The 13,358-nt window shown below is 47.7% G+C and overlaps 1 protein-coding gene across 10 annotated transcripts in view; it reads right to left on the bottom strand.

Annotated features, from left to right (window-relative positions):
• Positions 1-1,797: 1,797 nt before the first annotated feature.
• The window catches only part of LOC143369869 (uncharacterized), a 66,082-nt gene continuing 54,521 nt past the window's right edge, over positions 1,798-13,358 (bottom strand). For all 10 annotated transcript variants that reach the window (XM_076814291.1, XM_076814293.1, XM_076814292.1 and 7 more), the window contains 8 exons: positions 9,121-9,340; positions 8,638-8,873; positions 8,232-8,562; positions 7,936-8,150; positions 7,653-7,855; positions 6,648-6,820; positions 6,399-6,563; positions 1,798-6,258 (listed from right to left, as the gene is read on the bottom strand). In XM_076814291.1, coding sequence (XP_076670406.1) covers positions 5,768-6,258; positions 6,399-6,563; positions 6,648-6,820; positions 7,653-7,855; positions 7,936-8,150; positions 8,232-8,562; positions 8,638-8,873; positions 9,121-9,340 — 2,034 coding nt within the window. In that variant the 3' untranslated portion in view covers positions 1,798-5,767. The remainder of the gene's footprint in view (positions 6,259-6,398; positions 6,564-6,647; positions 6,821-7,652; positions 7,856-7,935; positions 8,151-8,231; positions 8,563-8,637; positions 8,874-9,120; positions 9,341-13,358) is intronic.

Raw genomic sequence — 13,358 nt, 5'->3', positions numbered from 1 at the left:
TAAGTGCAATTTGGAAGGTACATTGTTTTTATGACGTAGGTACCCACTAAGTACGGATTCTTGGAAATTTCATCCCCATGGGGGTGAAAAGGGGTATAATTTGTTTTCACGGATCCCTCAAAAGCTCTTCGGTCCGATTCGATATCGATACTTGGTTTAAGCCTAGCAACACAAATGCCTAAAAACCAATTTCAAATTTTTACCCTATTCAACCCTTAAAGGGTTAACTCTGAATATGGTGTACTAAGTAAGTGTGCATCGAATTGGGGCGTCTTAAGTTTCGAATAGTAGGTGTGAACGAACATATACCTACATATATCAATATCCGTTATACGGAGGTTACTTTACCGAAATTATATAAAAAATTGCTACAAAAAGCAGATATGAAAGTAATTCCTTTTAATTATTCTACCGTACCGAAGCACGCGTATTTTTCTATACATAAATAAAAACCCTAAACCCAGTATTTGACCTTTTTAAACTTTTTTTTACATTTTTCAGTTTTATAACTTTTCCATATTTTATTTTAATAATTTTTTGTTTACTTGAAGTTTATTGAATAAAATAATATTTGTATTGATTAATGGTTAGATTAATCACGCATTTGCAGTATTTGTCGCGGAAATGATAAAATTAGTAAATAATGTTATTTTTATTGTTAACAATAATTGTTTAACAACTATTCGTTAGAATATCATTCTATAGAGTGTGATGCACATTTATAGATTCATAAAATATATAGTTAAAGCTGTAGGTTTTGAATAAACAACGTGTTTCGTTCGCAGGATTCGTATTTCTCCAGTTTTCGTCAACTTTGAGCGGCCATATTGGATCCGCGATCTTCTTTTTCAAAAAACCTGCAACGAATTCGTAATCAGCGATACCTAATACCCCGGTACACCAAGGGTCGTCGATTTTCCTTTCGATTTGGCGTGGGAATTGAATTTTGACGCCGACTGTGTCGTTTTCGACCACTGTGCGCCGTCGCGTTGAATTTTAGGGAGGATCGAGAAGGGTGATCCGCCTTCGACGATCTGCTTCGGCGAACGCAGGGAGGAAGAAACACGAGTCGGCTGTAAAGGGATCGATTTACGGTAGCCAGAAGCTAGTTGGCTTAGGGTGGCGGTGCTCGCGCCCTGGGGAGGCTGACGCGACCCTAGACCGCCGCGATTCGAGGGGGGGTAGTGGCTAGGAAGTTCGGTGGAGGGTGGCTCGTGCAGGGAAATTTGTAATGCAAACAGCGCAGGGTTCTGTCGAGACGGACAAATGCATCTCTGCACGGTTTCTGTTACCAGAACGACTTCCTTGGAAGGGGTTGCTAGCGATCGGGGCCCAAATCAGGGCAACTGGGTAATTGTTAATTTATGAATATTAAATCTCTTATTAAACACGAGGCTTCTGTTATTCAAAAAATCTCAGCCACTTTGAAACATTATATTTTAAAGTAATTATTTATAATTAATTATTTATAATTAAAAATGATTTTTGCCCCGATCGGGCCCCGATCGCGATGCCCCGTATGTCGTCGCCAGCTTTCCCCTTCCCTTCGCGTCGCGGTGGATTCGAAGTGACAAACAACTTACAATCACGTTTATTCCTACTCGCGAGTCCTGTTCCCCTTGGCACCGCTAAATCAGGACCGCGACGGAAATCCCGACGAACCGGGGGCTGCTTCTTATCCCGCTCCTACTCTCGCGCGGGGAAAGTCGGGCTTCTGAAAAAGAAACGAGATCGAGCGAAAGAGTTCGTGGACGTGCATTGCCGCGTGATCGGGCCGTGTGAAGTTGACAAGCGACCTTAGAAATATTACAGTAACTTTTATTTAACGGAAGATATATTTATATATATAACAGAACGTGGAGGAAACTGGAGGGAGTGAGACGACGACACTCTCGCGAGACCGGGATCTCGCTGCGATTGGGGCATTGGGATTCAAGTCCATACCATATGTATTGTACATTCTCGCGCCATGTGTATGTATACATGTATGTATATTGTACTTGTCTATACGCTAAATTTTCCGCCCCCTATTTACACGATGCTTCTGCAGGAAAGAAACAGCAATCTAATCGCGCGCAGAGTTCAATCCCAAGACCCCCGCTCCGAGCGAACCGCAGCTTCTTCCATCCTCTTTGTTTGCTCGAGACTCCGTCCGCTGCGGGATGCCTGCTTCCCAACGAGACACGCGCGCTAACAGCCTACGCGTGTACGCATTCCCCGAGCGTTCTTCTTCCGAAGGCTTCTTCTTCTCATCATCCCTCAAACGCCGGTGTTTACTTGTTCCGCTCGTGACCCGTTGACGCCCCGGAAGAACGATAATTCCATCTCTGTTAGAATGTTTCTCTGCGGCGCGCTGCCCATTGTTTCCGCGTTACTGCTAATCGCACCGCGGAACAACGCTCGTAGCTTTTTACGACCCTACGGTATCGCTTATTAATTTGATAAACACGGTCGGGGGGGTACGATCGCGGAACGTGTCCGTGGAGGAGCAGGCGAAGAGAAGAGGAACGGAAATAGAGGCGCGGTGAACCGTTGGATAGAAATCGCTTCGTCTATTCTCGAGGAGCCTTGTCGTCGGTGTTGCATTCTGTACACGGTGTTTCCCTCGCCTCGGTATCAGTCTCTGCGACTTTCGTGCGCCTTGCTGGACGCGCGGAGACGAGCTGGAAGGAACGATCAGCAGTGGGCGCGCGCTTTGCCGATCTGAACGGACTGCGCCGAATTACACGCGCTCGATTCTGACACTCGGTCGGCGGCTGCTACACTATCCGCGGCTACGCGTGCCTGTACATATCTATACTTGCTCTTGCAGCTTGCACGTTAATCTCACGCGTTAAATCGCCGAAGGAAAAGAGAAATCATAGTCGACGAGCATCTCTGATCGCGCCTAGACGCTGTGCTGCGGATTAACGCGTTACCGACGGTGTGCGAGGCTAAGGGTGCCTTTTAAGAGTGCCTCGATGCGCGAGTAACGCATTAAGGTCGATTTATGTTATCCGTTCAGACGCGGAACGTCGCGGAACGTTTCGATTCAGACAATAACGATGTAGTGTTTATAACATCGGTTCGCATTCGGCGACGACAGGCGACAGGCGTCGGAATAATATAACTTTTGTATAGGGGTGGTCGTTTCAGATTCTGTCTGAATCTCCGTTCAAACACGTTCCGACAACTTCAGTCACGTGTCGCTTCAGTCAAAGCATTCATTTCGAGAATGTCGATTGTCGTAAGGTGTAATTGACCCCTGAAAATCCGGTTATTTTCCGATTGTCTGCTATAACTCGTGAACTGTATAATATTTTTGTTTACCAAATGCTAGATCTAATTAAAAGAAGTAACTTTTGTCTCGAAACTTTTTTCTATCTCTTACATTTCGCGAGTTATAACAGAAAATAACCGAATTTTCAGGGATTAATTTCACCCCCTTTGGGTGAATTTGGGCAGCAAACAAAAATTGCGTTGTGATCAGGAGGAAATCCCCTACATATTCGAAAAGTTTCAGAATTTTTTGAATTTTCGGCTTCGGGATTTTCCCTTGTGAGAAACTGTAATAAGGTGAATGTCTCAATTTCTGCTGATTTAAGAGATAAATCGTGATAAAGAAGGTGTAAAAAATTTGTTTGTGATGAAAATTTGCAGAGCAATTGATCAATTGTTTAATAATAAATCAAGCAATTCAAAAACTATTTAAGAAAGATATTTCAAGATCGTTAACTATTAGTAATTTCTAATTAAATATGCAATGCTCTAAATGTCCGTATTTCTGCTCACGAAGAATAGCGATGTATGTATTACCCGAAGCTCGTGCAACATTCACGTAAATGTTTAAATAGTTTAGAATTATTTTGTTGCAACTGTAGTACAGACGTAACGCATATTCCCAATTTCTGCTGATTTCGTATTTTTCTTATTATTATAAATAATCAGAAACGGGGACTTGAGCAGAAATTGGGACATTCACCTTATGCCCGAAGCGTAGCGTGTTTTAACTGATCGCTGCATATAAATATTCGCATCCAATAACCCACGACAATATTCGTACGAACCGAAACGTTCCGCGATGTTCAGTGTGTGAACGGATAATGCGAATCGACCTTTAATTGCACAGCACTGCACAGGGACGCGGCGAAAAGCGCAATCGTACTGACCTTGGTTCGCGTCGCCCGTAAAATCGCTCGAGAGAAAGAAGAAAAAAAAGAAGAAAAGAGTCCGGGCGATGCGACGAGAGTAGTGAACAGAACAATCGAAACGATAACAATATTACAATATTAATAATACTACTGATAATAATAATAATACCGATAAACTTCTTATTCTTCGTCTACTTTGTCCTCTTCCCTTTTTCTATACAAGTGCACAAATATTTACATACAATCAAGTATAATGACAGATACGAAGGTGCTGTTGAGCGTGTTTCTCATTTTTCCCTTTTCTTTGCTTCTTTTGTTTCACGCGTCTTTCCTGAAACCAACGATTCCTCTCTCTCTCTCTTGTCTTCACTTTCACTCTCCACGCAGTACGCACACACATACATACACACACACTCTTTCTCTCTCTCTCTCTTTCCGTGGACAGATTATAGACGCTATTTTGGCACATCTCGGTTTTCGCGTCCTCTTCGACTTGGTAAAACAGTCCCGACCACAATCGTTGCGTCAATTCCCGTAACTTAATTTACAATACCGAATTAAAATCTTTCTCGAGTCCTTTCTCTCCTGGAGGGACGAGGGGAGGGGAAGATTCTTGGATTCTTCGATTCTTCTAGATCGATCCGCGGCATCGAAATGATAAGCTACTCCTCGGACGGTCGAGACGCGCTTTTGGCGCTCGTCGTCGCCTATCGTTCCGCGGAGTTTTTAGCGGGGACCTTCCGGGACGTCCCCGATTATTGCTAGTTACGAAGAAGATGCGCGAGAATCGTGGTGGATGGAAACGCATGGGGGAGGGAAAGGAGACGAGGGGAGGGTGCCGGGGACAACGGTTCGCTTCGATAGAATCCGTTTACGCGCACGAGCCCTAAGTGTCTATCGTATTTTAACGAGGTCTACGGGGCTAGAGGTACGATTCTCATTCTCTAAATAAACACGAGAGAGTGCCTACGGCGAACGATGAAAGGTTAATGGAGCTTCCGTCTTCCCGGAGTTACTAGTTCACATGAATTACGAGTTACGAATTACGAATACGAGGAGGGCGCGGTTCACGTGAATCTTGAAGAATATCTTGCGGAGCGCCGCGAGCGTCCCTCGTGGCTGTGTGTCCTCGGGAAAGCTGGCTCTGAGCTCGCGAAAGAAGGCGGCCGCGATGATCTCTGTCTTTCAAGGTTCGCGATATCTTTGGGAAACGTCGATACATCCTTGCGCGAGAACTCTCCTCGGGAGTATAATCGCGATAAGAGATCGCGCCGAGTGAGACCCCGAGGAAACGCGGTGTCGACGCACAGCTCGCCAGACCCACCGCCTCGTGGCTCCTCGGGCCTTCAACGGACGAGGAGAGGAGTCGGACGGTCGCGAGCGCTTCGATGTGCTCGCTGACGACGCTCCTCGATGATCCGATGGCACCGGACGCGACACGGAAGACTACGCCAAGCCGACTTGCTACTTGGCGTACCAAGGGCTTGGTGCTTGGAGTTTGATAACGCGCGTGTAACAGGCACCGATAATAAAGGGAACCAGTCCTTGGTTCCTTCTGCTCTCTCCATTACTGGCCGTCGCTGCCATTCTCAAGCGGGCCTGCTCGGAAAGCCTCCCTCCTTCCCCTCCAGCCGTGCTTACTGTATCCAGGACGCGGGCACCCACTGGGGCTCCCTTTCCAGCGAGTTGATCTCCGTCAGCAGCTGATTATACGCTCGATCCGTGTCGGTGTTTATGATGATCATGTCGAACAGATGCCCGTACTTGTCCTCCATCTCCCGCGCCTTCTCGATAATGTCCTTCAGCTCCTCCTCCTTGAAGTTCTCGTTGTTCTTGATCCTCTTCTGCCTGAGCTTCTCCAGGCTCGGCGGCGCGACGAACACCACGTACGGCTTCAAGTCCGAGTTCCGGAGGATCTTCAGGCTCTGCGGGTGCAGGTTCAGAACACAGATTTTACCGGAGTTCACGACAGTCCTAATGGCCTCCACGGAGGTGCCGTAGTACGCTTTCTCGTACTCCCCGTGCTCCACGAACTTCCGACAGAGGATGTCTGACTCGAACTGCGAGCGGGAGATGAAGTGGTAGTCTTGTCCGTCGACTTCGGAGTCCTTTCTTGGACGACTCGTGTCTGAAAGCACGAACGACCGTGACAGCTCGCTGAACAGCGGCCCTCGACGCTTCGACTGGCCCTGTCGGGCCGCAGCTGCTTTATCGCTAAAGGCCGGTCGAAGCGTGCAAGGTGAACCGGATAATCTAACGCGCGCTTACGAGGAATTGCCGCTGCGAAACGCTCGCTGTCCTGCATCAGTCTCTGCCTGAGCTCGTGTCGTCCGATGTTCGGCGGTCCGATCAGCACGATCGGCCGCTTGTGATTCGCCCTCGGGTAGTACAACGCGACCTCTTCGTAAGTCAGCACCTCCTCGCTGTCGTAATCTAAAGGGGCAGAAATATATTTTAGCACCGTGCGAAGGTTGAGCGGAATCTCGGGAGGCGCACACGGCCGTGCAAGGTATCTACCGTCGATGGCGGTGGTTGCGTAGTGAGGGTAGCCGTCGTCGTTGTAGTTCGCCCCGAACTTGTTCCGTTTCTTCTTCTTTGGATTCTTCCTGGCGCACAGCAGGGTGCTGGACTTCTTGGAGCCGCGCACGGTCGACTTGTCGCCGGCGATGGTCTGCTTCATGGATTCTCGCCTGGGGGAAGCGTTAACAGTGTCAGCCAGTGTTACCAACCCCACGGATTTTTCCGTAGATCTACGGATTTCTTACTTTATCTACGGATTGTAAACCGAAATCTACGGATTTTTTACCTTCAATTATTTAATACTATTAATATGTACAATTTTAAAACTAAGGTAATTCGAAGTTGATAAAAGAAAAGATTCTGATTCTGATTGAAGAAATCATTTACCGTTTAATTTGACCCATTGATTTTACGATCCAAACCGCCGATTTACCGCGGGTAGCTAAATTCCACTTCGCTACAAGAGCTTTTCATCACACTTAATCGAGTACAATAGGAATTAGCAACATTGATTTCAGAATCTTTGCACGTGAACTTTTTTAATTCCTTTTCGCGAATTTAAGTCGAGACGAAAGGCTTTGGCGAAAACGACTTTCAGGGAAACATTATTTTTGGGAAGAGCTCTTGTACCGAAGTGGAATTAGTAAAAGTGAATTTCACAATTTTTGCACGTGAACTTTTTTCGTAACTTGTGAAATTTTGTTGTGACAATAATATTTTTGAGGATGTTGGGGGAGGGTCGAGATATAATATTTCTAGAAAGGATTTGGGAAAGGACGGTTCCCACGAGCAAGGGAATTAGCTTCTATCATACACGTAATAATTAAAACTTCTGAAGAAAAATCGTAGACCAACGGATTTTCCCAAGGGGGATCTACGGAATTCTACGGAATGTTGAACTTTTCTCTACGGATTTTCAAAAATCTGAGCTGGCAACCCTGGTGTGAGCAGCCGAGATAAATGTCTGTGTGCGACGACACAAGGGTTTCGTTATCAACGTACTGGTGTTGGAAGGCTTTGCTGGGTATCAATCCAGCCAGCGTCTGGTCTTCTTCGCCCTCTCGATACGCCTGCCACCAGTTCGGGTCCTCCTGAGAGATAACGTGCAGCACGTCGCCCTTCTGGAAGCTGACCCCCAATTCCCGGCAAGGAATGTAAGGGTCTTCCTCGGGGTCGTAGTCGAAGTGCGCTCGAATATGCTGTATCTGACAAAAGGACGGCGCAAGGCTCAGGTATAGACTAAATGGTCCCTTATCCCTACTTTTAGCGGCGAGTGCTTCGCTACCTGGTTCGTATCTTCTCTTCTGTTGGACAGATTGTTCCTGTGAGTGGTGGGAGCGGGGAGCACGAGGAAGGTGAGGCTGCCCTGCATGCCCGCCAGAATATCGCAGACCTCGTTCACGCTCTTCCCCCGCATCTCGACGCCGTTCACCTCGAGGACCTCGTCCCCTTCGTGGAGCAGCCCCGACTTGTCCGCCGCGCCGCCCCTCACGACGCGACCTTCAAACGCAGGTAAACGCAAGTTAAAGAGCTCGTAAGAGCCAAGTACCCAGGCAGCCGCATCGGCGACGGAAACGTTACCTATGATAACTGCGTCGCCCTCGTTCCTAACCGTGGCGCCCAAAGGCTCGTTCGTCTTCTCGATTCTAATGATCTTGATGTTATCCACGCCCCGGCTGCCCCTCCAGCTGGAAGTCGGGCTCGGCGGTCCGCTGGGCGACGAGGACGATGGGCTCTGCTTCCTCTGCAGCCCGTCAACGTACGACACGATCGAGTCATGGGCGAGGAGCAGCGCGTCCATGTCGTGGCTCGTTAGAATTCCAGTCAGCTCCTGCACCGCGGCGATCGTTTCCGCTCCGCCTACGCCGGGCGCCGTTGCGGAGGTCTGCCATTTCTCTAGGATCTCCACGCACTGAAACCACAGCGGCGTGATACAGCGGTTGCCGGCGCTTCGGGACGCGAGCAAGTGGAAGAGAATGGCGCTTACATCTCGAGCCAAATTCGAGGCGTCCTCGGCGTGATGTTTCAGCACCTTGCTGGACCTGAGCCTGTTCCTGAGGGCGTGATGGGTGGCCAGAGCGGACTCGAAGCGACTCTGCACCAGCAGCGTCCTCACCGCCTCGATCTCGGCCTTCACTTCGGGCCCAGCGATGCCCAGAGCCCCGGAGATGCTGCGCAGCTGGAGCTGTAGCCTCTCCAGCGTCGCGACGACCTCGCCGTACGCTGAAATACGCGACAGAGCACGGTTAGACGGGTAGCTAGCTTCCCGGAGAGGTATTGCCCGCGAGCTAGACGGGCAGTCCTCGCTCCCATTAAAAGAGGAGAAGGGTTTAGCTAGCAGGGAACCGACAAACGCACGATTGAAACGCAAGTAGAGGCGCAACGGGGCGACGAGGGTTGTTAGTGCATCGTCGAGACGAGTGGGTCCTCGGGGAACGTTATCCACTAGGGAAAAATAAAGGAGACTTACTGAGGGGCCTGGGAGGCTCCTCGACCTCCTGCACCGCGTTCGCGACGACATGGGCCGGCCTCGCGACGGTGGTCACCTCGTCCTGGGCGTAAGCAGGATTCTCCTGGCCCGAGAGGCTCGTCGCGTGACTCTCCAACGCCTGCAGCTTCCTGGATCCCCGCAGCGATCTATTGAGGATCTCCTGCCTCTCCTCCTCATCCTTCCGTTTCCGTAGCTGCTCCTACAATCAAATGATCGGTACACGTCCCTCCCTTAACACCGCCAAACCACATTCCGAAGCGTTTCCTGCAAGGGGACCCGTCGTCCACTCCCAGTTCCCTCTGCCGTGAGTCCAAGAGTCTCGAGACTCCTCCGGGCTGCGACGCAACGCCGCTGCAAGCTAGTTATCTCTGCCCAGGCGTTTCGGGTGGACGACAATCGGGAGCACATAGTTGCCTTACCTCGTTCGTTACACCGGGCCAGATTCACGGAATCCCGCGAGACTATCGTGGCGGACAGACGAACGCGCGCGAACGTCCGCGCGACGGGCAGACGTCCAACGTGCAGGGTGAGAATCCCAAACGCCTCTGCGAAGGCAACACCCTCGGGGGTACTCTTGCTCTCCTTTAATCACCTACCTGAACTCTTCCGTGCGAAGATGTCTGACACACCAACAACGAACACCGCAAGGAACAACGGAAAAGAACATCGATCTATGACGGGCGAGAAACACTTAACATCAAGCAGGCATACTCGAGATCGAGATTCAACCATCTACACCGTGGCAGCCGAACGATGTCGAGGAGTCGGATGATGCGACGAACAAGCCAGCGAAAACGAAGCTCGCCCCAACGTTATCAATGTTTATCAACAGTGGCGGATTTAATGGGCCCCCGAAGGCCCTCTGGCTTCGAACGAAAATTATTATTATTATTTATTAATAAACGGGAATACGCGTAGCATACAAACGATACAGAATCGGTAGGAATGACAGAGTCTGATTAGGGATTGCAAACCGGTAAATCGGTTTGAAGTTTTTTTTTCACTGATAAAGTAGTAGATATCGACGGAATTATGCGCTATATGTATATGAGTTACATTGCTATGCATACAATTTTTACCGGTAATTCGCAAAATTTTTACCGGGAATTCGATAAATTACGTATTTCTCGATATTTACCGGTAAATCGATTTACCGGTAAATTATGGGTTTCTCGGTATTTACCGGTAGATCGCGAGAAATACGTAATTTATCGAGTTACCGGTAAAAATTTGGCGAATTACCGGTAAAAATATGTAGCGCATAATTCCGTCGATATCTACTACGTTATCAGTGAAAAAAGCTTCAAACCGATTTACCGATTTACTGGTTTGCAATCCCTAAGTCTGATCAGTTAAGATTCTGCAGGTAACACGTAACTGAGTAAACACTATAAACTGTAAACTAAACACTAATTGTCTGCTCAAAAGTGAGAAAAAATTATGATTTCCTCCAAACACTATATTCTTCTTCTGTACCGCTACACTTACAAGGGAACGTCCCGAACCAGGGAATTCAAAAAATTCTGAAACTTTGCGAATATGTAGGGAATTTCCTCCTGATTACAACGGAATTTTTGTTTCCTGCCCAAATTCACTCTAAGAGGGTGTAATTGACCCCTGAAAATCCGGTTATTTTCCGATTTTCTGTTATAACTCGTGAACTGTAAAATAATTTTCTTACCATATGCTAGATCTAATTAAAAGAAGTAACTTTTGTCTGGAAACTTTTTCTCTATCTCTTACAGTTCCCGAGTTATAACGCAAAATAGCCGAATTTTCAGGGGTTAATTTCACCCCCTTCGAGTGATTTGGAGAGCAAACAAAAATTTCGTTGTAATCAGGACGAAATCCCCTTACATATTCGCAAAGTTTCAGAATTTTTTTAATTCGCGGGTTCGGGATCTTCCCTTGTTAGCCAATTTTTAGCTAAACTACTTTTTCATTTCCCGAAAAATGGGCTCCTCGTGACGTTTACCACTTGCCTTTTTCCTTAAATCCGCCACCGATTATCAAGCTCAGTGGCGCACTCGGGATTTAATCTTGGGGGGAGCCGAGTTGAGGAGATAAAAATGATTTTAAAGCAAATTCGATAAAACTCCATTAGGTGACTTATGGAAATTTATTTGGAGAATAAAATCCAGCTTTCTTTTCTCCTTGCAAAGCCCCTTCGTCGGAGGTGCCAGGGGTTCTTATCTCTCCTCTGGGCACGCCACTGATCAAGCTTGAAAAGCGAGCATTTCGACAATCTTAGTTTTCGTTCGCCAGAAGCGATTGTTTCGACGAACGATGGGGCTACAGTTCATACGGACAATCGAAACGGTCGTATCGGGTGGCATAAACTTGCAGCGGGTCCGAAGCTAAGCGTGGCGATACTAGAGAGGGCAGTTGATCGAATCCTGATCGACGCCCACTCGTACTTGATACGATAAGGCTGGTGGGCTGGCGTAAAATCGCTCGGAAAGCAGCGCGGTTTACGTAACGCGAGGAAGGCTCTCGTGTATTAATGCTAGAGTAGAATTCTTGGACGAAGCCCCGTTTGCTCTCGCGGTATATACGCGTGGGTATGGCTTCTGGGACGTCAGCTCCAACCGATTCCAATGGATTTCCTGCGATTCTGATCTGTGAGAAAAAAATGTTGGTGGCTCGAGCGAGGACTATATTGCAAATATCCTCGTCACTATTTAGGAGTAATGCTACTCTAGCGCCCGGAAAAAACAGCCTGATTTTGAGAATATTTACGCCAGCGTAGCGAATGGAATACAAAATGTGGTTGAAGGCCTTTTTCAGTTCTATTAAGATCAGCTCGATAAGTAACGCACGGAAATTAAAAAGTACTATTTTTTTTGTAAGAATGCCGCGTGATTGAGTAAAAAGTTGCATTGTTAGGTAAAAAGTTACGTGAAAAATTGTTTGTAACAAGTTTACAACTTTGTATAGATCGAATATAGAACTCGACAGTTTTTGATTTTTATTCTAGGTGAAAAATTAGAGGAGAAATCTTTCCAGTCACGGGATAAAAGAAGCTTCTCCTTTGTTGAGCTGCGGCGCCTCCGTTTTGTATTAAAAAAATTAACAGAAAAATTGTGATCATATTCCAAAGTAGGGGAGACCGGGGCACGTCGTTACATTGTATTTAGTAATTAATTTATTAATTTAACCCTTTAGTTACCACGAGTCACTGTGAGATGAAACTATAATCGGGGCGGAATCTCCCCATCGGTAGAGGTAAAGAACGTACTTTAAGCGAGAGTCATTGTTAGTATTTAATATTTAATGCAAAAACAAATAAAAAACTGAAAAATGTAACAAGTAGCCCCGGTCTCCCCTACGTACAATAAAGTCCTCCGAACAGATTTTGTATTCCATTCACTATATTCGTCAGTAAAATTCAGGAAATCAGGCTGTTTTTCCGGGGCGCTAGGGTGGCATTACCCCTCACCGTCTTCGTAGCAGGTGGAAGGTTTTTGATGGACCCTCGAGTCTTCCAAGACAGACTACACGTAACGGAGGAGCGAAAGAAATGACCGAGTGACACGAGTGAAGCGCGATGGAGCCTGGCAATCGTCAGAGGAACCGTGGGACATTAGGGGTTGCTCCGCAAAGTGGAGGCCTGTGGTTCCCCGGGTTTAGAAGGCGTGTGCGGTATCGTCGGAACGACGGAGGATGGTTATCGTGCGCGAGAGTGGACTCGAGTATCGAGTGGGTCTGGTTTTTAACCAGCTCCGAGGAAAAAATGCGGCTTCCAGAGAGAGAGAGAGAGAGAGCAAGAGAGAGAGAGTGGCAGAGATCCGAGGTCAGGGTAGGGAGGACAGAGAGGGGGCGAAAAATACGAGGGAGAGACGAATACGTGCTGTCTGAGTCAGCCAACGTCTACACCTATCGAAACACTTCGTAACGCTACACTCGGGCCGTGTAATCTTAGACTATTGTGCCCGGGGTTCTTTGCATTCCAGACCACACTTGACTTAAGGTGGCTGGGACCAGTGCGAGCGTTTTATAAGGCAAACATGCACGCAGCCGCGTCCTGTCGCGCCAGACCTGCTGTTCCTCACCACGAACACAGTGTGCCTCTTCCCCCACGAATATATACGACCTTTTTCCTCGTAACATCGAGCATTCAACAACCCCCCCCCCCCTAAAGTCGTAGCCATAATCTAATTCGACCGCACCGATCAACGAAAATGAAAGTCTTCTGCGAGATACGGTGGATGTGCCAG

The sequence above is a fragment of the Andrena cerasifolii genome, chromosome 6 (assembly GCF_050908995.1).
Source record: "Andrena cerasifolii isolate SP2316 chromosome 6, iyAndCera1_principal, whole genome shotgun sequence".
Lineage (NCBI taxonomy): Eukaryota > Metazoa > Arthropoda > Insecta > Hymenoptera > Andrenidae > Andrena > Andrena cerasifolii.
The sequence above is the reverse complement of the archived record's forward strand: the minus strand, read 5'-3'. Positions and strand labels throughout refer to the sequence as shown.